The 24,689-nt window shown below is 35.8% G+C and overlaps 1 protein-coding gene across 1 annotated transcript; it reads left to right on the top strand.

Moving 5' to 3' along the window:
- The first annotated feature begins 11,393 nt into the window (after nucleotides 1–11,393).
- On the top strand, nucleotides 11,394–14,725 carry LOC120429606 (uncharacterized). The gene has a single exon (XM_039594638.2). It carries the CDS (start codon nucleotides 12,955–12,957, stop codon nucleotides 14,491–14,493), a length of 1,539 nt encoding a protein of 512 aa, XP_039450572.1. The 5' UTR covers nucleotides 11,394–12,954; the 3' UTR covers nucleotides 14,494–14,725.
- Nucleotides 14,726–24,689: the final 9,964 nt, after the last annotated feature.

The following is a 24,689-nucleotide window of genomic DNA, read 5'->3' as shown; positions in this document are numbered from 1 at the left end:
ATCGGATGAACTCTTTCAAAAATTTGAAAATGATATTTTATTGATGTAAGTAAACAATTAGGACATATAATGCAATTGGAAGCATGTTCTATCATGCTAGAATGTAGTTTTATTGATTTCGATCAACAAAACGGCCAGAATTTGAAAATGAATAAATTAGATCCCCGCGGTGGGCTTGATTCGGTAGCCAAATTAGCTCCCAGCGGTGCGAAAACGTGTATTAGCTACGGAGCAAAGCTAAAACTGGGGATCCAACCGATAGGTTTGCAACGCAATTAGATCTCTGCGGTGGAGATGCCCTAAGGAAGGCTATTCAGGACAAAGGAGCTATTCTCAAGGTACCCGACTCATCAAGTAAGAAAAAGCAACTTAGCTCGACAGCAATCGAAAGAACTCGTGCTCTAGCATCCATTCGAAATGAAGTAGAACGTAGCATAGGATCATTACGACAAAAATCTGGGATTTTAAGCACACGTCTTCCAATCACATTGTTAAACCACGAGCACAACGGAGTTAATGTTTTGCACATGATTGTCACTCTTGCTTGTGCACTTTTTAACCTGTGTCCGTCAATAATTTCATTAACCTAAATGTCAGCTAGATGTTAGAAACGAAAATAATAAAACAAAAGTCTTTACTTTACCTCATAAACAAATATCTTTGCTACATTCCAATAGCATATGGGTCATTCCATCTCAACTGTGCACGAAAAAGTGCAAATTTGAAAATTACCCTCTCCGATCCTGCTCAAATTTGGCAGAGCTGTTGATACTATCAAAACATGCAAGAATCCCGAATTTCATCCAAATCGGACCACCCCCTCCATTTTTGTACCTCCCCAAAAAATCGACTTTTTGGCGATTTTTGACCAAACCTCCTAGTTTCAAACGACGATAACTCAGGAACCACAAATCTTAGAGGGTCGGTCTTAGACTCAATTTTGAAGGAAATTGGACGTAGAATCCATTTCCGTGATCAACATTTTGATTAAATTATTTTGTCTACCTGTATTGCGCAATTGAAAACTTTAAACGGCCGTATCTCAAAACACCCCACATTATTTTTTTTATTTGACCTCACCATCGTGTTCCCCGGCCAATTTTACATAAGAATCACTTATCGACAGAAATGAATATGTTTCGTTCCAGAGATATCGAATTTTGAAGTGTTGTGTTTTCGAGATAACCTACATCAGCTTCATTCACCACATCTGCTAGAAGCACACAGGCGGGCTGATCAATAACTGCTACCTGGTGTTCTGGGAGATGATTAATTTAATTTATATTTTTTACAATTTTACGCAAATATTTTTTCATATAGCTAATACCTAGAAATTTCTAGTATGTTTGGCAGGTTATGTCCTCGCTCCTAGTTTCGTCCAATTTGCTCATTTTCACTATTTAAACAACAAATTTTGCAAAACTTTTGATAGAAACTTGCTTGTTCACTTATTATTGAGCTATTTATCACTCGATTTCAATTGAAAACGCTTTTAATCAGCTGTAATTGAATGCCAAAGCGCTGATATGGCAACATTAGAGGAACGCTGGAATTAGATGCTGTTCCCCTACCTTGATCAATCTATTTTTGTGAAAGGAATATTTATTGGGTTATTTTACGTGTTGCTAACCGTTTTAGAGTACCTCCGAGGCTATGACTAGGGCCTTTATCATGGGCGGTAGCAAAATAGTGCCATTCAGCAAAAAACCCCAAAACCTGCTTTATTATTATTATTATTATTATTTTTATTATTATTATTATTATTATTATTATTATTATAGTTTATTATTGACACTTTACCATAATTTTGCAAATCCGATTTATGGTTTAAAAGATCGATTATATAAAATCAATTTTTATATTGTGAGCCATCTCCATTTGATTAAAAGAATCCAAGAATGATATAAGAAAAAAATACTGTTGTTCGGACGGTGTCGAAATCATCGCAACTAAATTTGGGGAATTAGCCGCTTTGCAGCAGATCAAACTTTGTTATTTTCTTACATTTTTCAGTTTTATACTTTCCAGAAATCCTTTTCCTACTCCTTGTGATCGTCCTTCACTAGAGTACAACGTATCAACAAATTTTATTAATTTTAGTTCATATTTTTTACTCATTAATGTATCGTGCACTTATTGTTTAGTGTTACTAACAAGATTAATAGCATTTTCCTGCTCGCTCCGTCGGAATCCAATTCTGCCCTTTACTGTGTGTCGTTATTGCTCTGTCCTGTGGGTTAGCACAGAAATTCACTTCATTCATTCTTTTTGAGCAGATGAACATTCGTGATTCAACTCCAGTTTCCTACAGTGTTCCATACAGTCAATTTTTGCCCAATTTGATAAAGATTATTTATGATGAAATATTATTTCAATAAATGGCCAGGTAGCAGTTATTGATCAGCCCGCCTGTGTGCTTCTAGCAGATGCGGCGAATGAAGCTGATGCAGGAAATCTCGAAAACACAAAACTTTAAAATTCGATATCTCTGCAACGAAACATATTCATTTCTGTCGATAAGTGATTCTTATGTAAAATTGGCCGGGGAACACGATGGTGAGGTCAAATAAAAAAAATAAGTTGGGGTGTTTTGAGATACGGCCGTTTAAAGTTTTCAATTGCGCAATACAGGTAGACAAAATAAATTAATCAAAATTTTGATCACGGAAACGATTCTACAATTTCCTTCAAAATTGAGTCTAAGACCGACCCTCTAAGATTTGTGGTTCCTGAGTTATCGTCGTTTGAAATTAGGAGGTTTGGTCAAAAATCGCCAAAAAGTCGATTTTTTGGGGAGGTACAAAAATGGAGGGGGTGGTCCGATTTGGATGAAATTCGGGATTCTTGCATGTTTTGATAGTATCAATAGCCCTGCCAAATTTGAGCAGGATCGAAGAGGCTAATTTTCAAATGCTGTTCCGCTTCAGATGGAATGACCCATATTTGAATTAGCAATTCAGCTTAAAACACAAAAGTTAGGTTTATAACGGGATATGTTTTAATATCGGAGTACAAAGTTTAGTCAAAATGGGAGAGTCGGCAGCACTGCCACTTCAGTCGGTTGCAAGCGCGTCGCGGTCCGCGGAAATTTTGTCGATTTTCGGTGTTTTTTCAAGTGCTATCGTTATATTATTTGGTTTTGTTAAAGTTCAGACCGTATACGTGATGTACATAGTGGAATATTAGAGAAATACTCAGTGCTTAGACGGAATTTTGTGTGCCTAAATCCCAGTGCATTCGTCGGGAAACGAACTACGTCATCCAGCATTCTCTTTGCTTCTTTGTTTGGGATAAGATTCCGCTACTAACCACCAGAGTGCGCGCGCGTTTTTCGACAACGATGGTGCCAAACCAATTTCTTCAAAATCTGTACAAAGGAAGAAAAATCTGTAGCTATCTTTGCAGCTGCTCTTGTGGATTTCAAAAATCAAGCATGACTCCGGTGAGTTTGTTCCGTGTTAACGCACGGTGCGCGCGCGCCCGTGTGTTTGTGTGTGTGCGTTTATGTGTGTACCTTATTCTAACACCGGTAGATTCCTTCAACATGAATCATAATCACATGAATCGCGCATTTACAACATTATTTATTTCCTGTTAGATTATTCACATAGTTTTTCTTTAAAATAGTTAATTTCTAGTTCTGTGGAAGGAGCGAAGATGCGTGGCCGTTTTTTTGTGTTTTATTTTGTTCTATTTAAGATCGCGTCTTGTATGCATTCTATATTCGATAAATTCGCTACATATTTCTTTAAAATGAGAGAGAATGAAATCACATATTAACAACGGACGCGTTTAATTCTCTTTTGGTCAGTTCAAGCTTTCCACAGCCGGCTGTCTAGGGTTGAACTGTTTGATTAAAATTTAAATCTAAACGGGAATTGTCTCGACAGCAGCATCCGATTGCTTGCCTTGAGAATAAAACTAAAGCCCTTAAACACACCATGCCAATGGTCGCAACGCTTGCTTAGAGCGTATCCTAGACCTTTTACCTTCCCAAAAACCGTCCAACTCCAAGCGAAACTTACTTGAGGATACCGTGGAGATTTTCCCTTAATACTCTGAAAAAAGTGGAGCATCAACACTTCCCGTCTTCCAAATCCTCTTCCTTGTCCCTGGTGCGCGGTGGAGATGGGAGCGGCCGGCAATGGACGGCTGTCATGGTGTTGAGAATCTGGTTCAGGTGGAGTTGGTTCTTTTCCCAGTTATCAATTCCTAGGCAACTTGGGCTTAGACAATCATCACTTAACATGACGAAATCCAGTCTGCAATCCGCTAAAATCACCGTCTCCTAGCGAAGCGAAGCGAAGCGACTGACTCGATGCGCAGGATTCAGTTTGTTCTAGATTTTGTTTAACTGAACTGATTTGTCTTAATCAATTTTGGCATATGGCTATGAACATTTTTTTTTAATTTTTTCACGTCCAATTCGAGTTCCGCGACCAACCCTTTCAATCAAATCTAAATAGTTGATTATTGAATTACAATATGCATTTTTTGAATATTTCATCACCGCCATTTTAGATTTAAAATTACTTGATCACTTTAAAGTAGTTTAGGGGCTATACTTAAGCTCGACAGCCTAAAAAAAAAGACGACTTATTTTTTTTGTATTATTTGATTATCCGAAGTGAACTTTTGACAAGGCCTTCGGATAATCGAGTCTGGACTGTATTTTGATTTTCAACTAAAAGCATTTTTTGCGAAATGATCAATGTATCAAATCGACGTTGTTGTGTTGTCTTGTCGTTTGTCGCTTTTTGACGTTCCGAGAAAAACGCGTTTTAATGTTTGGCCTTGAATAAACGAAAAATAGAGCCAAACACGTTTTGTTTGGTTGACCATTCTGTGCATTGTCCCGAAGTTTGGTTGATTTTAGTTGCCAAGGTCCCGAGTAACAATTACAAATTTTTACGGTAGTCGGGCCTGAACGTGTGTCAAACACGTTCTGACCTTAAATCCCTTTGGCCAGTTGTCGCACTTACATCAATTTGAATATTCAAAATTCAAGTGAGGCCGTTGCAAATATTTTTTGAAGTTTATGTCCCTCGCCTCTGACCAGAGTCGAGGGGGGGGGCAAAAAAATAAAAAAGTTTAAAAATTGAATTTACGAGCCATAGTTTCAACATTTGAATGAAAAAAGTGTTTTAAAATGCATTAAACACATGTCCAGTTGTTTAGCAATCATTAGTTTCCAAAATATCTAAGTATTGACGAAAATTTTATTTTTTGTGAAAAAAAAAGTTATAGCGGTGCTGTGCATTGGAACTTCATATAAAATCAACATATTTTTAATCCAGTCCAAACATGCTAAATATGATTATTAATGCAGAAAAATGCATGTTAGATTGTTTTCAGTTGATTTAACTTCTATTTTCATTAAAATTTTGGAGTTTTTTGAAAAAAAAAATTTGTTGCCCCCTGATTTTTCGGACCAATTTTGAAGGGGGGGGGGGCGACATAAACTTTGAACGGCCTGAAGCTCGGAATTTTTTGAACGTTCCATTGTGGACATGATACTTTATTGATCGCTACTTCCCCGAACCTGGTCAGGCGGGTATGGCCGTTGCCCAGAACCGCGCGCGCGGTTCAGGGCAACGGCCATACCCGCCTGACCAGGTTCGGGGACGTGGCGTTCGGGGAAATGGCCGTTCGGGGATATGGTCATTCGGGAAAATTATTTTCAGGGATGTGGAAAATTAGGGGAAGTGGTCATTCGGGAAAATGGTTTTTAGGGGAAGTCGCCATTCGGGGATGTGGCCGTTCGAGGAAATGGATTGTTCGGGGAAATGATTTTAGGGTAAATGACATTTCGGGAAAGTGTCTTTTCGGAGATGTGGCATTCGGGGAAATGTCTCTTCGGGAATGTGGGTTTCGGGGAAATGTCATAGATTCGTTTAGCCACATTTGATTAAACTTAACTAAATTTAACTGAATTTAGTAAAATTTTACTAAATTTAATTGAATTGAAGTTAATTTTAGTACATTCAATTAAATCAAACTTAATATTTAAAAATTTAGGCATAATTATTTAAATTAAACTATATTCAGCCACATTTGATAAAATTCAACTAAATTTTACAATTTTAAGCATATTTTAACTTAGGCTGGTACAAATATTTTTAAAAGTTTTTGTAACCCCCCCCCCCCCCTTCAAAATTGGCCCGAAAAATCAGGGGGCAAAAAAATATTTTCACAATAAACTTCAAAATTTCAATGAAAATTCAAGTGCAACAAGCTGAAATCAAATTAAAATACATTCTCCTGCGTTTAAAATCATTTTTAGCATGTTTGGGTTTGAAGATTTTCGATGCAAAATCTTTTTTTTTTCGATACAATTTTTGTTTTTGTCAGATCTTAGATTTTTTGAAAACTTATGATTGCAAAACAACTGAATTAGTGTAAAATGCATTTTAAAACACTTTTTTCATTTAAATGTGAAGACTATGGCTTGTTATTAAAATTTTTATATTTTTTATTTGTTTGCCCCTCCTCCCCCTTGACCTCGGCCAGGGCCGAGGGACAAAAACTTTTTTAAATATTTGCATCGGCCTTATTTAAACTAAATTTTACTCATTTTAGCCAAATTAAACCTAATTTTACTAAACTCAACATATTTAACTAAATTTTACTAAATTTTACTGAATTTATCTTTATTGAATTGAATTCTACCAAATTTGACTCAATTTTACTAAATAAAACTTAATTTAACGAAATTGAACTTTTTTCACTTTATTCTACCAATTTTAACTAAGTTTATCTTAATTTACCCCAATTTAACTTGCTTGCTAAATTTAACCTAATTTAAATCAAATTTGCGAAGTTTAATGAAATTTATTAAACTTAACTGAATTCAACAGAATTAAACAAAAATTAATCAAGCTTAACTAAATTAAGCCAAATTTAACTAAAATTAGCCAAATTCAACTAAATTTTACCAACGTTTTGCTAAATTTAACATAATTTAAGTTAATTTAACTTAATTCTGCTTAATGTAACTAAATTCTTCTCAATTTTACTAAATTTATTTTAATTTTACTAGATTAAAAGTAATTAAACTCTATTTAACTATTTTTTTTTCTAAATTTAGCAAAATTTAAGTAAATTTAGCTAAATTTACCTAAATTTAAGTGAATTGAGCTAATTAAGCTTAATACTACTTTATTTATTCAACTTTTTTGACTAAAAATAAATAAATTGTACATTATTTAACCAAATTTAATTTAATTTAACCAAATTTAACTAATTTAAGCCAAATTAAACTAAATTTTACGAAATTTTTCTAAACTTAATATTTTTAAACTAAATTTAACTTAATTTAACTAAATTTACCTCAATTTAATTTAATTGACTTTAGTTTTGCGAAATATAACTCAATCTTACTAAGTATAACATAATTTAACTAAATTTGACATAATTCTACTTGATTCTACCAATTTTTACTTAGTTTATCTTAATTTAATCCAATTTAACTAAATTTTACTCAATTAAACATAGTTTTAATAAATTTAACAAAGATTATTCAATTTTAATTATTCTAACTAATTTTTACATATTTTGACTAAATCTAACTAAATTTAACTAAATTTAAATAAATCTAACTAAATTTAACTAAGTTTAACTAATTATAACTAAATGTAACCAACTATAACTCAATTTAACTAAATCTAACTAAATTTAACTAAATTGAACTAAATAAAGCGAAATTTTACGAAACTTAATAAAATTTTACCTAATCTAACTTAATTTGACTTATTTGGACTAAGTGTAACAAAATTCAACTAAATTTAATTAAATCCAAATAAATTTAACTAAATTTTAGTAAATTTAACTTAATTTTAGTAAATTTAACCAAATCTAACTAAAATCAACTATATTTAGCTATATTTAGGCCAAAATCAAATCAAACCATCAACATTAACGACCCCCGGGTCTTTTATGGTCTCTATTGCAAGTTTCTGCTCGAACCTAGGAGTCCGAAGGCTTGAATGGGGAGAGCACTCAAACCTCTTTCTACTCCAAGGAACCTTCCACCCCAGTGTTTGAACTGACGACCTTCGGATTGCTCCGAGATTTTGGTTGTATTCGTTGGGAGCACCATGCTAAGAAGGTTTGGTACTCCGGGACCCTCTGGGATGGGACACTGTATTTCCACGAATGCCCTGGACTCTATTTGCCGTGGTTATAGCGCCACAACTCGCTAAAATCGAACCCAGAATCATCCGCTTACAAAGCGGACAGCGTAACCATTCGGCCACGCACTGCCGAAGGCCGATGCAAATATTTAAAAAAGTTTTTGTCCCAGGTCAAGGGGGGGCAAAAAAATAAAAATATAAAAATTTAAATAACAAGCCATAGTCTTCACATTTAAATGAAAAAAGTGTTTTAAAATGCATTTTACACTAATTCAGTTGTTTGCAATCATTAGTTTTCAAAAAATCTAAGATCTGACAAAAACAAAAATTGTATCGAAAAAAAAAGATTTTGCATCGAAAATCTTCAAAAAATCATAAGATTTTTTAATAAACCCAAACATGCTAAAAATGATTTTAAACGCAGGAGAATGTATTTTAATTTGATTTCAGCTGGTTGCACTTGAATTTTCATTGAAATTTTGAAGTTTATTGTAAAAATATTTTTTTGCCCCCTGATTTTTCGGGCCAATTTTGAAGGGGGGGGGGGGGGGTGACAAAAACTTTTAAAAATATTTTTACCAGCCTTATTTATATTTAAATAAATTTAACTAAATTCAACTATGTTTAATTATTGTTGCGGTACGTCATATGTAGCCGGCCCCGGAATTCGTAGTTTGTGAACGTTCCCTCTGAACGTCATTCAGCAGCGCGCGCCCGCGCTTTTCTCGTTCATTCGTGCTCATTGATTCATTCTCCTTCCGAGTGCGGAGCAGTAACGTCGTCGAGAATAAACGCAGTTAGTTAAGTAGAAACAACGTGTTTTCTTTTGACTAACGAATAAAACATGGTGTCAGAAGCACTCGTGGTGTTCCGGCGTCATTAAAAATCGCGGAAGTGAAATAAGAAAAACTCATCTCAAGCGACGAAAAAATCATTTGCGGCAGTGACTTTGGGCAGTTGTGCAGTGAAAGCAAACGTGTTCGATCCTGTTAGCAGCTATATTTTTTTCGTTCACGCGTTGCTTTGAGTGTTTTCCGGAAGTAAATAGTGCAGAAAATGGATGCAGATTAGCCTGTCCCATTTTGAGGTCATGTCGAGGAATTTCAGGTGCTCACTTCTTAAATGATAGATTATGATGTTATGAACAATGTTTTCTTAGACAAGAAAAAATTATAAAATACTTTCTCGCACCCCCTAGTCGATTTACTGAAAAAAGTCACTTTGTTTAACAAATTTTCTAAAATCGCTTGGAATCAATACAAAAACTGATTCGATCAGGTGTGTATTATCTTCAAACGATAGGTTTTTGTCCATAGATTAAGATGCACTATCAATATTGGACGAAAATGTAAGTTTTTGGACTCTCCCAGGCGGATTTGTGTCGAAAAAATCGCATTTTTTCGAAACTTTTTTCAGAAATGTTCATTTAATTCAGGGTAGCCTATTTTTCCCAGTGAAACCAATACGTGCAGCTTGTAGGAAATTTCTTGGCGAACATTTTTCCTTCTGAGAAAATGCAATTTCGACACTCCAGAGCCGAGATATTTGAGTTTTAGTGAGGAAAAAAGTGCCAATTTTCAAAATTTCTCAGAATTCTGAAGCAAGGCCTACTAATTACACGATGTAGCAAGCATATGTCTCAAAGGTCAGGGTATGCTTTTTATAGTAATTTTGGCCGCTGAATCCGAATCTGAAATCAAATTTCGTGCAAACAGTGATGTTTTGGAGCTACACCCTTTTGGAATGTTATTTGCGTGTTTAAGAGGCAGTTTTTGTAAATATTGCTCGGTTTGTTCTAAAGGTCGTATCGAGGTGCTCCGATTTGGATGAAACTTTCAGCGTTTGTTTGTCTATACATGAGATGAACTCATGCCAAATATGAGCCCTCTAAGACAAAGGGAAGTGGGGTAAAACGGGCATTGGAGTTTGAATTTTAAATACAAATTATATAATAAATATGTAAGGGAAAATAATGAAAGATCAAAGAAATAAAAGTTGTAATATAATTCACGTTGTTTAGAAGCTTTAATTTCCAAAATTTATTAAGCAGCTATGATCAAATAATCAACAACAGCTAGAGCTAAAACCGCATTAGAGAAAAATGAAGACGCTGGAGAAGAAAAACTTCAAAACAAGTGTCACAATTCTTACTGATAGAAAATTGTCCCAATTTTGGCAACAATATGTTTAAAATGCTGTCAAAAAATGATTGATAAATATTGATAAAAACTAACATAGCAAATTACTAAGTATTGACAATTTAGGATGCCATAAAATACTTTTTTTTATTCAAATAATCTGCAAGTACAGTTAAACCAATTTTGTATTGGTGCCAACATCGAGACAATTCTAGAAATTAAACTATAAATTTAATGAATATAGTCTCCCCAGGGATCCTGAAATTTAATGTTAAATATTTATACCTGTAACAAAACATATTTTGAAAATAACTATTAAATGAAACCACCAGTTGGATCCAAAACTGTAATGTTTGAGTTTTCAACAATTTGACAAATCTCGGGTTAGTTTTCAAAAGGTCCTAAGCGCAAGTTCTAAACGAAGCCGTTCTCGATCAATTTACGAATTATCCAAAATGTGTGCCGAAATGCTTTGAATTATTCATCTGCCTTTCTTTTAAATCTTTATTCAAAAAAAAAAACAATAAAAAATTGATTTGTTCCGGAAAACAAAACAAATAAGTGTCGGAGGTCGCGGTGGCTGTTACGACGCCTTGCAAACTAACCAGAGAAATGTATCAATCAAGCCAAAATCTTGACCAGTTTTTAATTAATAAAAACTTCAAAACATTTGTAAAGGATTATTTTTATTTTGTAGATATTATGTCTCAGTTTTGACTGCATGAAATTTAAAATCGTTTAATTTGAAATAAAAAACCATACAAAACAAAAAAACTGCTGGTTTTTTTTCGATTAATTTAAACTTATAAAAACAATCGAGCAAACGAAATATTGAGGCCAAAATCGAGACATTACATCTATTACAACTGTATATAATTGTTGAAAATCTTCCAGTTGGATCCAATAGTGAACCTGAAATTCATTGAAACAATTGATACTCTATACAACGTTAAATGTAACTGCCGGATGGGTCCAAAATCTGTAAACAAGAATTAAGATTATATATCCATGTAATGAAACTAAGACACCATTCAAACCGACGTAGCATTTTAGACAGAAGTTAGAATAATCACTTTTTACTTGTTGTAACTAATACGCATTTACTGTTACAAAACATTTTTACCATATAATAATATGATATAACAATTTTTTTTTAGATAGCAGGGAATAAAGCAATTTTATCAGAATTATGTTATACTATCTTTTGTTGAGCTTTATTGCCACTGCGACCAATTAGAGGAAAATTACGAAGTTATTATACTATAAAACCAGTTTTTTATTTGATTTTTAAAATAAATTTATGGTAAAGATCAGAATTTAAAAAAAATAAAGTAATGGATGGGTAAAATGCTACGTCAGTTTAGAGTCACATAATTTCTTATGAAGTTCTGACATCAAAATGAAACGACATGAAAATCTTCGACAAGTAGAATATTATAGATGGAATATATCATGGTTTTTTGGGTTTTGTAAAATATGATGAAATTAGTTTAATTTAACAAATTCACTCAGATCTATTGGCTCTCGCACTTATGTTCTCCCCCTCCCCACTAAAATGTTCAACATAGAACGAACTCACCCAAATGGTCGTAGTAGGCATCGAACGTCAGCTCTGCAAGTTTTCTCTCGCTTGTTACTCTGCGACCCTCTGTTCCTTCATGTTCCCGTCAATCCGCCATCTCTAATTTCTTCTGATTTTTCACAAAATTTCTACTATCATCACAATTTTCCCTTTTCAACGCAATTTTGTTTCCATCACACCTGCTGGCAGCCGCTTTTGAGTTTTTAGCACTCGACAAATCACCCAGACGCAGCAGAGGCGGCCCCTTGCCACAAACGCGTGCTCGGTAAAGCTTCGTGTGACAACACTATTTTCACTTTCAAAATATCGCCAAAAAAATCTTCAATTTCACAACCGCTTTCAAATTATATACTCTAAATTTCTTGCTTTTGAACCTTCCTCATCCCACTCCTGTTTCCAGCCGTTTCTACTTCCTTCTGAAGGAAGATTCCACCTCAAAATTTTCCTTCTTTTCTTCTTCTTTTCCAAACCTGATTCCTCCCGTTCTTGCTTAGGACTGAATCGTCCAGAAAAAGATTTCACATCTGGAACAACTATGAACTTCACTTCCCCGAATGCTTCTTCCGCTTTCCAACTCCAGCTCATTCTGCATCTATCCACCGGGACAGAGATCCGCCGGAAGTTTTCAACCGGAAGAGATTTACCGGAACAAAAATCGCGAAAAGTTAACACACCGTTTTCCATACAATCATAAATTTGAAACTTAAATTCCATTGTAAACTAAAATTTTCAAATGTTTAAAACTCTTAAGAAAACGAAAAACGCGGAGCAAAAATTTTAAACGTCACGACGCACGCACGGCTTGCCTCGATGAATTTCGAGTCCAAAAACTTAAATTTTCGTCTAATACTGATAGTGCATCTTAATCTATGGACAAAAACCTATCGTTTGAAGATAATACACACCTGATCGAAACAGTTTTTGTATTGATTCCAAGCGATTTTAGAAAATTTGTTCAAAAAAGTGACTTTTTTCAGTAAATCGATTAGGGGGTGCGAGAAAGTATTTTATTATTTTTTCTTGTCTAAGAAAACATTGTTCCTAACATCATAATCTACCATTTAAGAAGTGAGCAACTGAAATTCCTCGACATGACCACAAAATGGGACAGGCTAATGCAGATCAGTTCGCCCAATTTATGGGAAGATTTCAAGAGATGATTGGTTCTCTCAAGGACCATCAGGTGAAACCGCCGGCAGGTGGGCCTGCGGCGAACTCACAAGCCGGAAACCCTGCAGCGGCGTACATTCCTCTTCCGCCCCCGCTGGAGTTAGAGGGCGAAATGGAGGAGAACTTTAACTTTTTCGAAAAGAACTGGAAAACGTATGCCAGTGCGATCGGCATGGATGGTTGGCCTGTTGCGCAGAATAAGCAAAAAGCCAGTATTTTGCTTTCGGTGGTGGGCAGAGACGCGTTGAAAAAGTATTACAACTTTGAGCTGACGGCGGCTCAGCGGGACGATCCAGCATTAGTGTTGGCAGCGATCAAAGCCAAAGTGACCCGTGAACGGAACAAGTTCGTGGACTGGTTCGAGTTCTTTTCATTGGAACAAGCAGCAGATGAGAGCATCGACAACTATCTGTGCCGTCTTAAGTCGCTCGCCAAGTTGTGCAAGTTTAATGTTCTGGAGGAAGACATGATCATGTACAAGCTAGCAACGTCGGTAAAGTGGTTGCGACTTAGATCGAAGTTGATCACTACCCAACACCTGACGGAAGCTGTGGCCTTGGACATGTGCCGTACCGAGGAGATCTCCGAACGCCACCCAGTAACCGAAGTGCAGCAGAGCGGCGAAGTCAAGTGCGTAAAGAGGAGCAAGAAGAAGTGCAAGTTCTGTGGCGTTATGCACGACTTTACCAAGGGTGCATGCCCAGCACTTGGGAAGAAGTGCAACAGGTGTGGTGGAAAAAACCACTTCGAAAAAGTGTGTAAAGCTGAGCGAAGAAAGAAGCAGAAGAAGCATCGTGTGACCGAAAGTGACGAAGATGAAGGCTCAACGACGGAGGAAAGTGAGAGTGATAGCAGTGATACCCGTTCAATCGGGAAGATCGTCGAAAAGGCAATCAACGGCGGAAGTGTTTCGGCGGAGCTGGAGTGTCTCGTCGCTGGAAAGTGGCAGTTCGTGTCGTGCGAGCTTGATACTGGCGCCAACATCAGCCTTGTGGGACTTAAATGGTTAAAAAGGATGACAGGACATGACCAAGTCAAGCTGGAGCAATCAGCGTTTCGTCTCCGAGGATTTGGTGGATACAACATTCCAGTGATCGGTCAAGTGAAGGTTCCATGTCGGAAAGCAGGTCGTAAGTACAACCTATTAATGCAAGTTGTAAACTTCGATCATGGTCCTCTCCTTTCGGCGAACGTATGTCGTGTCCTGGAATTGGTCAAGTTCTGCAAAACCGTCAAGTGTACTGCCCCAGATCCTGGTCAATCGCTGATGAATATTCACCGTGTGAAAGTTCAGAGCATCGTAGGACAGAGAGATGTTGAAGTCCATCAGGGAAGGTCACTACAAGATCCAGGGAAGAGCGGAAATCCAACTTCAACCAGACCTTTCCTGACCCGAAACCAGAGAGTAGATGTCACGCGGACTCCATACTATCCGGAAAACTTGCGTCCACGTAAGAAACCTCACACGTGATGTCGAGTATCGAGGAAATTCGACGTTCAAGAGATCCAGAAAAAACAACATTTTCTTTATTGTAAAACAGGGAGGATGTTGTGGTACGTCATATGTAGCCGGCCCCGGAATTCGTAGTTTGTGAACGTTCCCTCTGAACGTCATTCAGCAGCGCGCGCCCGCGCTTTTCTCGTTCATTCGTGCTCATTGATTCTTTCTCCTTCCGAGTGCGGAGCAGTAACGTCGTCGAGAATAAACGCAGTTAGTTAAGTAGAAACAACGTGTTTTCTTTTGACTAACGAATAAAACAATTATATTGAACTAAATTTTACAAAATTTAACCTTATCTAACTATATTTAGACAAAATTATCTATATTTGTCTTGGTTTAACTGAATTCAACTAAAATTAGTTTACTATAACTGAACTTATCTAAAATTATCAAAATTTAACCAAAATTTACAAAACTTAGCTAAAATTAACTGAATTTAACTAAATTGATCTGAATTAAACTAAATTTAACTGAATTAAACTAAATTTAACTACATTTTTCTAATTTTAAACAAAATTCAACTAAATTTTTATAAATTTAATTATTTTTTTCTAAATTTTACTTAATTTAACTTATTTTAACTAAATTTTTCTTAAATTAACTAAATAAATCTGAATTTATTTAACTTCATTTAACTTAATTTAACTGTATTTAACTTCATTTAACTTTATTTAGCTCTATTTAACTTAATTTAACTTGATATAACTTTATGTAGCTTGAGTTAACTTAATTTATATGAATCCAACTAAATTTATCTAAATTTGACTAAATTATTCTTAATGTAACGAAATTTAGCTAAATTCAAATAAAATTAACTAAATTCAATCAAATTTAACTATATTATAATTAATTCACATCAATTTAACTCAATTCTACTTAAATAAACTAAATTTAAATAAAATATACTAGATTCAACTGTATTGTAGTTGTAGTTAACATTAAACTAAACTTGAAATTTAACGCAATTAATCTAAATTTACCTTAATTTAACAAAATTTACCTAACTTCAACTAAATTTTAATAATTACTACTAATTTAAAGTTATTGAAACTATTTTGGTTAGTATAGTAAAATAATTTTATCAAATTCAGTTATTTAAAACAATAGGACCAGTTTAAATTTACTAAAACCTATAAATTCATCTTTTATTTATATAAGCTAGTTTTAAATAGGTTTAGTGGCTTTTATTGTAATTTTAAGAACTCTTTGAATAAAAATTTTAATCTGTTTTGTTTTTTTGACACCCAATTTGTATTGATCACCCTAACCGCTCTAAACTGAATCCGGAAATACTAAAGAAGAAGAAGCACCCCCAAAATGCGCCCCGTTCCGCCATCGTTTTTTTGCCCGTTATCGTGGTCAAAATGTGCCCAGAAGCGTGCCACAGACGGGCGTAACAGCTCGGCCAAAATGCGAAACGCCCGCCTAAATGTTGCATTCTGGCACGAAAAAGGCCACAACGAGGGGAAAAAGCGTGCTGAAAATCGGGCCCGCTTACAGGCAAAACGTCCCCGCTTTTTGGCCGTTTTCCGCCCATTTTTCTATGTGGGATGTAGGTTAGGGTAGAGTAATCATCAATGAGACACGGGAACAATGATAAAATGGCTCTCACAAGTAGTAATTTCAACCAAACAAGCTCATATTTTGGGGAAAGGTGTGTCTACACGATACACGTCTGCCATAATAGTGGCTTTGGTTATGGAAGCTCCCTTGAAAAGTTATTCATTAATGTTTGATTCTGGGGTGTAAAAGTAAATTATGAACAAAAATAGTTTTTCGCTCATAGGCTGCCATAAACACCAAAACTAACATTTCTCCAGATTTTTTTCGACGTTTCATAGGGAATGAGTTGGGCTACAATGTCCTTTCTTTTGGTTTGACCAAAATTAAGAATACACGCAAAATCCACATAACACAGATCTGTGTAAAATTTGACACAGATCGCCCAAAACCGGGAATACACAGAATCTGTGTAAAAGGCATGTACACAGAAGTGTGTACAGCCGTTGTCTGTCAAATCTGTGTAATTTTTCAACCAGCGACCTGTGTAAAATTTTACACAGATCTGGGTAAATTATTTCAGGCACAATTTTTACTTCTGGATTAATAAAAAATCGTCTTAAATACTTAAATTAAATCAAAATAAAACAAGATTGATGTTTATTGATGTTCTTCCGGAAGATATCATATTAGACGATGTTGGAGCTAGTTTGGTCCCGGAAAGTGAACTAGTTTTCTTGGAGCGATGATGTATACGTTCCTGGCAGAGCATTCCACTTCAGGGCCTGCACATCTAGGCTCTCGGACGCAGGAATTTGGCTTCATTGACATCATTCATTCAATCAACGCTATGAAAAAATATAAAGTTAGGTTAGGGTAAGACTGTGAATATAAAGTATAATTTTCTTACCATCATCCGCCGACTCTTGACCAACTAACAATTCCTTGGACACCGCATCGATTCCAGTGCAACAGGTCCGCTATCTGGAAAGTTGAACTTGTTTAATAAAAGCAATTAATGTAATATTTTTTAGAAAAATTACTCACCATCTTTGCTAACTGCTGGTTGCTCTGACTGCTGAAAAAATGCCAACACTTTTTTACCCAGATTTAAAAGGGAAGCTGATCGAAAATCTGTGTAACTTTTTACACAGATCTGTGTTGAAAAATTACACAGTTTTGACAGCTAGAACATGTTCAACAACCTGTGTAATTTTTTTACACAGATCTGTGTTATCAGGATTTTGCGTGTATACCCAGAATCCAGGGCTGCCTCATTGTTCCTCACTCCTTTCAGCCCATGGGTAACAATGAGACACTTTGATTTTTCTTCTTTTCAAAATCTATGTAACTAGGGCGTCCAATTTTCCCGGGTTTTGAATTTCCCGGGAAACGGGAAAAATGTTTTTGAAATCCCGGGAATTCCCGGGATTCCGGGAATTTTTAAAACATTAATAAAATTTATGTTTTCAAGCTAAAAATCATGGATTAAGCTCAATACTGTTCATTGGTGAAAATCTACTCTGAACAAGAATAACCGTTTTTAGATAGCTTGAAAGATTAGTTTTTGTTCTTTGTTGTGCTTTGTTTTTTAAATGTATCAAAAATTTTAATCCAGTGTGATTCAAATTGAATAAGTCTCTTATAAATACATTTTTTTATAAGACATGACCAGAAAAGCTTCAACATTTTTTTAAAATGTCTAAAACAACAAATAAAAAAAAACAGCAAATAAAATCATACCAACAAATGTAAAATTTAAGATAAGTTTAGACATTCATGTTCTAAATAGAAAATATTTATTGATTAATCCAAAATAAAAAAATATTTTACAAATTATCTTAAAGTCCCTACCGCCAACTGGAGAAAATCTGGACTACAGACTGAATAAGTACACGAGATTTTAGAGCAATTAATTTGGAGATCGGTGTACTAATTGTTTTGTTCTGTTTCTGTTTTAACCGAAATCAATCAGAAAAATCAAAATATTATGCAAAAAAAATAAACTAAAACAGCTGTTCTGATTCGATACATTTGTCTTGGTTGCCAAAGATGTTTCATAAAAAAATATTTAAAATTACTTTTTTCAATTTAAATTAATGAATATAAAAGTGAAGAGAAAAAATTTCAAGCGCTAGGCAATTTACGGATCTAACAATTATTCTCTATAAGTAGAATCAATGCTGATATATGCTTAATATTTTATTTTTTATTTTTTAATCGTTGTTAATCTATTTCCACAACAAAATCTGAATTTCCATTGATATTTTTACCGATTTCGGGGATTCCCGGGATAAAATATAAAAATCCCGGGATTCGGGATTTCCCGGTTTTGGAAAAATCCCGGGAATTCCCGGGATGGACGCACTATATGTAACTCTTTCAAAATATTAATTGAAAGTGATTTTTGGCATATTTATTGAGTTTTAACTCCATTTAACAAAAAAATATAAAGTTTTTTGGTATAAATATATGGATTTTTCAAAATTCTGATACTTTTTGGTATAACTTTTGTTAATTAAAGTTTCAAGTTGGTAAAATTGCTTTGAAATAATTAAGGCAAGTTACCTGCAACGGAACAATACAAAAACATGACGTTTTATTAGAAAATAATTGATTTTCGTAGAGTGTCTCATTGTTCCTGCCAAGTGCGTCTATAATGAGACAGTTGAATAACTCGGGCTGTAGACATAATACCGATGTCATATTTTGGTCAATGTTGGTACACATTAAAAGAAAGTACAGTATGTAAAAAAAGTATTTACACCCCTTGGGCACAATGCACATTTTGTGATGAAACATATAAACAATTAAAAGTTTGACAAAAACCTAGTACTACGTTTTGTTCAGAAACTCATGCCGAACATTTTGCTATAAAAAGCTCATGAAAAGATGATTTCAATAAAAAGTTATATAACAAATACTATTACAGAAATTAAAAAAGGTGCAACAAAAGTTTGTACACCTTTCGAAAAATTAACATAAATAATGTTATTTGTTGACAAATCACCATAATTCCAGTCTCCCAACTCCAAATAGGCATCCTTGACTGATTAAAAAAATATTTTGGATTGAATATAAAGTTTACTACTTACTTAGTATGAAAGTTTATAGAACTCTGGAAATTATATATAAAACTTATCTAAACTTAATTTTGCAAACTTTTAATTTAACTGAACGTCAATATATTACCATAGAATTGCTAAATAAACATTCTGGAGTGGGTATAACACCGTTTTGGGGGTCTTTGTATCGCTAGAATAGATTTTTCGTTGGAATTTCGCACCAACCCGGAATTACGTCGTCGGAAAATCCGCCGGCATCCGAACCGGTCCACAATTCACAAGTCAATCTATGTGGCATCGGAAAGGGCATACAATTTTCGATCTTTTGATACCCATACATCTAGGTTTTCTATAAAACCCACGTTTTTAAATACTTAGGCAAAAACGTTGTTATGGTTTCGTTTGAGCAACCTGTCAAAAATGTATGGACTTTCGTAATTTTTGTTCTCGTGGATCAAACTAGGCAAAAAGCCCAGGTATTTAAAAACGTGGGTTTTAAAGAAAACCTAGATGTATGGGTATCAAAAGATCGGAAATGTTATGCCCTTTTAAAGATTTGTCTGGTCACGCCTTCCGTCGGACGGGAAATTAAATGTTGGCCCCCGTCGGACCTACAGGTTAAGTCGTAAGCTCAGTCCAGGTTGTCTCACTGGGTCCTGTCTCGATAAAGTTGCTGGTAGGAAGTTAGACAAAAAGGGATTGCCTCGAAAGGCCGAAACTCAAAAGGCAGAATCTCGGAAGGCCGAAATTCAAAAGGCCGGATTTTGTATTTTGCTCAGAAGGCAAAACGTCTTAAAAGGCCGAATGGCTCGAAAGGCAGAATGATTGTGGAATTCAGAATTTTGTTCATATTTTCACGATTTTCATTGATTATGATGTTTAAAGATACATTAAACTAACATACTTTGTTTTTTTTTTGTAATTTTAGGCGAAATAAGTACATAATGAGTACAATCTGTTTATCTTTACCTATCATATTGTTACCAAGCATACAAGTGAGTAGAGTAGAATGCATTAAAGCATTTGTGTGTTTCAATCTTGTTGTTTATTGAATTATGGTGACGATAACCGAAATTTGATCATTCGCCACCAAGTACTTAAATGAATTCAAACTATTGCAATTGATTTTTTGCGGCAAATAAATAGAAAATTTTAAAAAAAATTATAGCAGCAATGCTAGAAAGTTATGCCTTCTTAATTTCGAAACCAATTTTTAATACATAAGGCCGTTGCAAATATTTTTCAAAGTTTATGTCGCCCCCCCCCCCTCCCCCTTCAAAATCGGTCTGAAAAATCAGGGGGCAAAAAAAAAAAATTCCAAAAAACTTCAAAATTTCCATGAAAATAGAAGTCTAAAGAACTGAAAACAATCTAAAAAGCATATTTCTGCATTAATAATCTAAAAAAAAAAATTAAAAAAAAAATTCGTCAATACTTAGATATTTTGGAAACTAATGATTGCAAAACAACTGGACAGGTGTATAATGCATTTTAAAACACTTTTTTCATTAAAATGTTGAAACTATGGCTCGTAATTTCAATTTTTATACTTTTTTATTTCTTTGCCCCCCCCCCTCGACTTTGGTCAGAGTCGAGGGACATAAACTTCAAAAAATATTCGGGCGGGGTTGAGATTCGGCCTTTCGAGCATTCGGACTTTTGGGATTCGGCCTTATGAGAATTCTGCCTTTCGAGTAATTAGGCCTTTTGAATTTCGGCCTTTCGGGATTCGGCCTTCTGAGATTCGGCCTTTCGTAGGAGATCCGACAAAAATGACTTTGTCTGCCAAATAATATTCTGCCTTATGATATATTCTGCTTATTGATCTTTTCTGCCATTTGTTTGTCTGCCTTCTGTACTTTTCTGCCATATGAACCTTTCTGCCTTATGTGCTTTTCCGCCAATCGACGTTCCGCCAAATGACCCTGTCTGCCATTTGACCTTTTCTGCCGAACATTTTTCTGCCGTTCGTACTTTTCCGCCGAATCTACTTTCTGCCGAATGTTTGTCTGCCGAATGACCTTTTCTGCCTTTTGGTTGTCTGCCGAACGTCATTCCGCCGACTGTCATTCTGCCGAATGGCCCAGTCCCCTGGTCTGCACCCAACCCCAAACGCCGTCCGCAACCGGCACGCGGCCATGGCACTGCAAGCGCTCTCGGATCGACGCCGCCCGAAACATGCCACACCGGACGACCACGTTCCTGCACCGCCATGCAAGTTCCCTCGGAACGACCGCTACACGAATCCTTTCAGGCCAGATCAACCGGAACCTGTCCCGCTGTATATATTTTTGTCAAATAAAGTGAAAAAAGAGCAAAAAACGCGAAAAATAAACTAATTGTTTCAATCAAAACAAATTATGAGTTTGACAAATGGCAGAAAAAAGAAGAAGAAGAACCTAAAAAGAGAGGTTGATGCGCGTCCGATTTTTCACCTTTACGTCGTTCTTACATCGGCCCCGCATGTAGGCCTCTTGCGATGTTCGAACAACCTTGACAGGTTGACGTTTCGGGTGCGAAACACCTTAAGGATTCGGGTCTGATGCGTGTCTCAAAATCAGACCCGCGTCGGCCCCTGTAGGTCTGATCGGCCCCGTATTTCTCACTGGGTAGAGTTTCAGTTGCAAGATGGCGGCGAAACTCGTGCGGAACTAGCGCGAGTTTCTTCAAAGAAACACTTTGACAGCTCTGAGTGCGGCATTCAGTGTGGAACTAGCCATCAAACGAACGTACCATAAGTATCACAAAAGTACCACCAGAGGGATCTAGCATAAGAACCATGCGAACCTGGCGACTATTTTGTGAAAAAACCCCTGTCCGTACCCCATTCGAAACAATTATAAAACTTCGCGCTGCAGATAGTCTTATGTTTTTGTAGTAACCCAAGTAACCATCCAGCACTAAAACATGGTCACTATTCAGCACTGAAAGCGCTTTCACAGCTACCAGCAAAAGCTAAGAAGTTTTGAGGTCAGCCCTAACAGCTCCCTGTTTGAAAAATGTCGCACGTCGTACGAGCTGTCGCGCGGTTTTGATTTTACCGTTTCGATTTCGATTGGTCGAAAGGACGACAAACGGACGACAAACACTCGACATGCCCGACATTGTTTTTTCCATCGATTTTCCTTCAATTTGACGTCACGATTTTCGTCGACGCAGTTTGACAGTTCTCTTCAGTTGGTCTTGTTTGGACTTGATCAAATCAGAGAAACTTTGAACCGAATCGAACCAGTTTACGTTGTTGAAAAGTTTCGTGTGGATTTTGGCCGGTTGATTGTTAAGTAGCGTTGCTTTTTTGCGATCGACTTTATCACAGCAATATTTATATTCAAGATTTCCTGATTTCGGCCTTCGTGGTGGAGGTGGAGGAGAACGGGTCACATTGTTACTCCGGCGGGCCATGCCGGAAGACGGGAAGGGGAGCACCCAGTCTGTGATCGAGGAAGCGGATTGGTGTTTATTGGGAGGTGGCGATGCGTGGTTTTTATACGGTGAGTTGTGTTTTTGAAACGATAGAGGGGGTGTGCATCCCATTAGGACGACGGAAAATAAATGAGGACGATGAAAGTGTGCGGGGGAGAAGGGGGTGGGGGAGGGGGGGACTGGAGAATTAAAAACCTGAAACCATCACAAATTCTAAACAATAATATTCTATTTTTTCAATTCTGAATCTTTTCAATTCCACAATTAAAATTTTCTAAGATTCTAATAAATATAAAATAATACAATTAAAAGGTATGGTTTCGTTCAAAAATATGATAAAAATTCAAAATATATAAAAATTATAAAATTATTTCTATTCAATTCAATTCTGTTTATTTATTTGGTTATCTTGGTTATCTTTTAACAATACACTCAAACCCCGATGGTTTGACACCAACTGTTGTCAAACGAACGAGGTCACTTTTTAGTTTGACACCCCTTTTATACGAAGTTCACACACACTGCCAAACATTTGTTTTGATAGTGTGCGTGAGCCCCATGTTAAGTTAAAATTATAAAACTATGAAATTATAAAATGGTAAAAGTCAAAAATTCCTAAATTGTAAAATTTAGAACTCTTATATTTTCAAATTGTATTATTCTTAAAATTCTTGATATTTTCAAAATATCAAAGATTTAATTTTTATTTTAAAAATATTCAGATATTTTAAATTTTAACGATTCTAACATTAAAACATTTCAAAATTGTTTAAAAACTTTTAAGTTCATTGCTTTTTTAAAGCAAGGACTTCAGAGTCCCAAGAAACACATGCACTTTAAATTAAAAAAGAAAACAAAATTCTCCATACAAATTTTTGATAAAAAATCAACATGCGTTGATGTTGATTTTTTATCTGAAATTAAAAATGTTTGAATTTTTGTTGTTGTGTTAAACAATTTTTTTTTCTACAAATTTACAAGTTTAAATTGACTACATTTTTTTATTTTACATTGAAGGTTAAATTTTACATTTCTAGTTATGTTTTTGGATGATTTAGCCGAATGACGTAATCTTTTTTCAGGTAACCAAAAATATTCCAATCGAATCCTGCTGACAACCCAGCGTTTCCGTGTTGTCCCACGGAACGGAAGCTGTAACGATCGCAAAAACACCTACACCAGAAGTGCGTAAACCAACGTTGTCCCGTAGGCCATCAATCTGTGGGAATTGAATGGAAGCGCCGCTCCAGTGCCGTATCTACACGCTGGCGTTGACTCCAAAAGATGGCTGACAAAGTCCGGCCAAGATGCCGAAGCGACGAGATGAGCTGAAAGGCCAACCGGAAGACAACGCCAAAAACCACGTGAAGATCGCGACACACAATAAGTAAAATTAATGAATGTTTGTGAAATCGAGTGAATAAGATTAATTTACAGAAAAAATACATCTAATAATAATTAAAAATAAAAAAAATGTTTATTTTTACTGCAACATAACCTAAAAACCCGATAAAAACAGCACACGACAAAGGCACGACATTCTAAATAACAAAACCGTGCGACGTCGGTCGAATGTCGTACGACAATGTCGAACAATTTCGATGATCGATCGCACGACAAATACGACATTTTGGAGCAAAAACGTATGACATTCGTGCGAAAGTCGCACGACATTGTCGTGCGACGTCGTACGATTGCACGGACGACAAACGACGGACGTCCGACGGACTTTTCAGTCAGGGTACTTCAGTGCTGGACAATGACCGAGTTTGGACTTTACTCGGCCGGTTTAGTGCTGGCCCCAAGGCTGGCCCCTACTGTTGGTGTCCACCCCTGCAGAAAATGTCAAAAAATGAGAGAGACAAAAATATTACGTTCTCTCTCGCCTTCCCCATTCTCACTATTCTATTTTGGTTTGTCTTTTTACTACATTATCGACTCAGCTGACCGAGTTTGTGAAGTCGATTTTTTTGGTTGAAGTTGATGAGATTGGGATGTGAAGCCAGATGCTAGATGTTGCCGTCGCTGTTGATTGCCGAGCTCGTGCCTTCTCACCTAAATAAGAGATGGTTTTCCTAGCTGGTTTTTAGAGACATATATGCAGCCACTTAAAAGAATGCCAAGCAACTTCTTGTGTTTACTCTTTCACCCTGTTGGAAAGGGCACTTAAGAAAACAG

Source organism: Culex pipiens, chromosome 1 (genome assembly GCF_016801865.2).
Source record: "Culex pipiens pallens isolate TS chromosome 1, TS_CPP_V2, whole genome shotgun sequence".
Classification (NCBI taxonomy): Eukaryota; Metazoa; Arthropoda; class Insecta; order Diptera; family Culicidae; genus Culex; species Culex pipiens.
The sequence above is the reverse complement of the archived record's forward strand: the minus strand, read 5'-3'. Positions and strand labels throughout refer to the sequence as shown.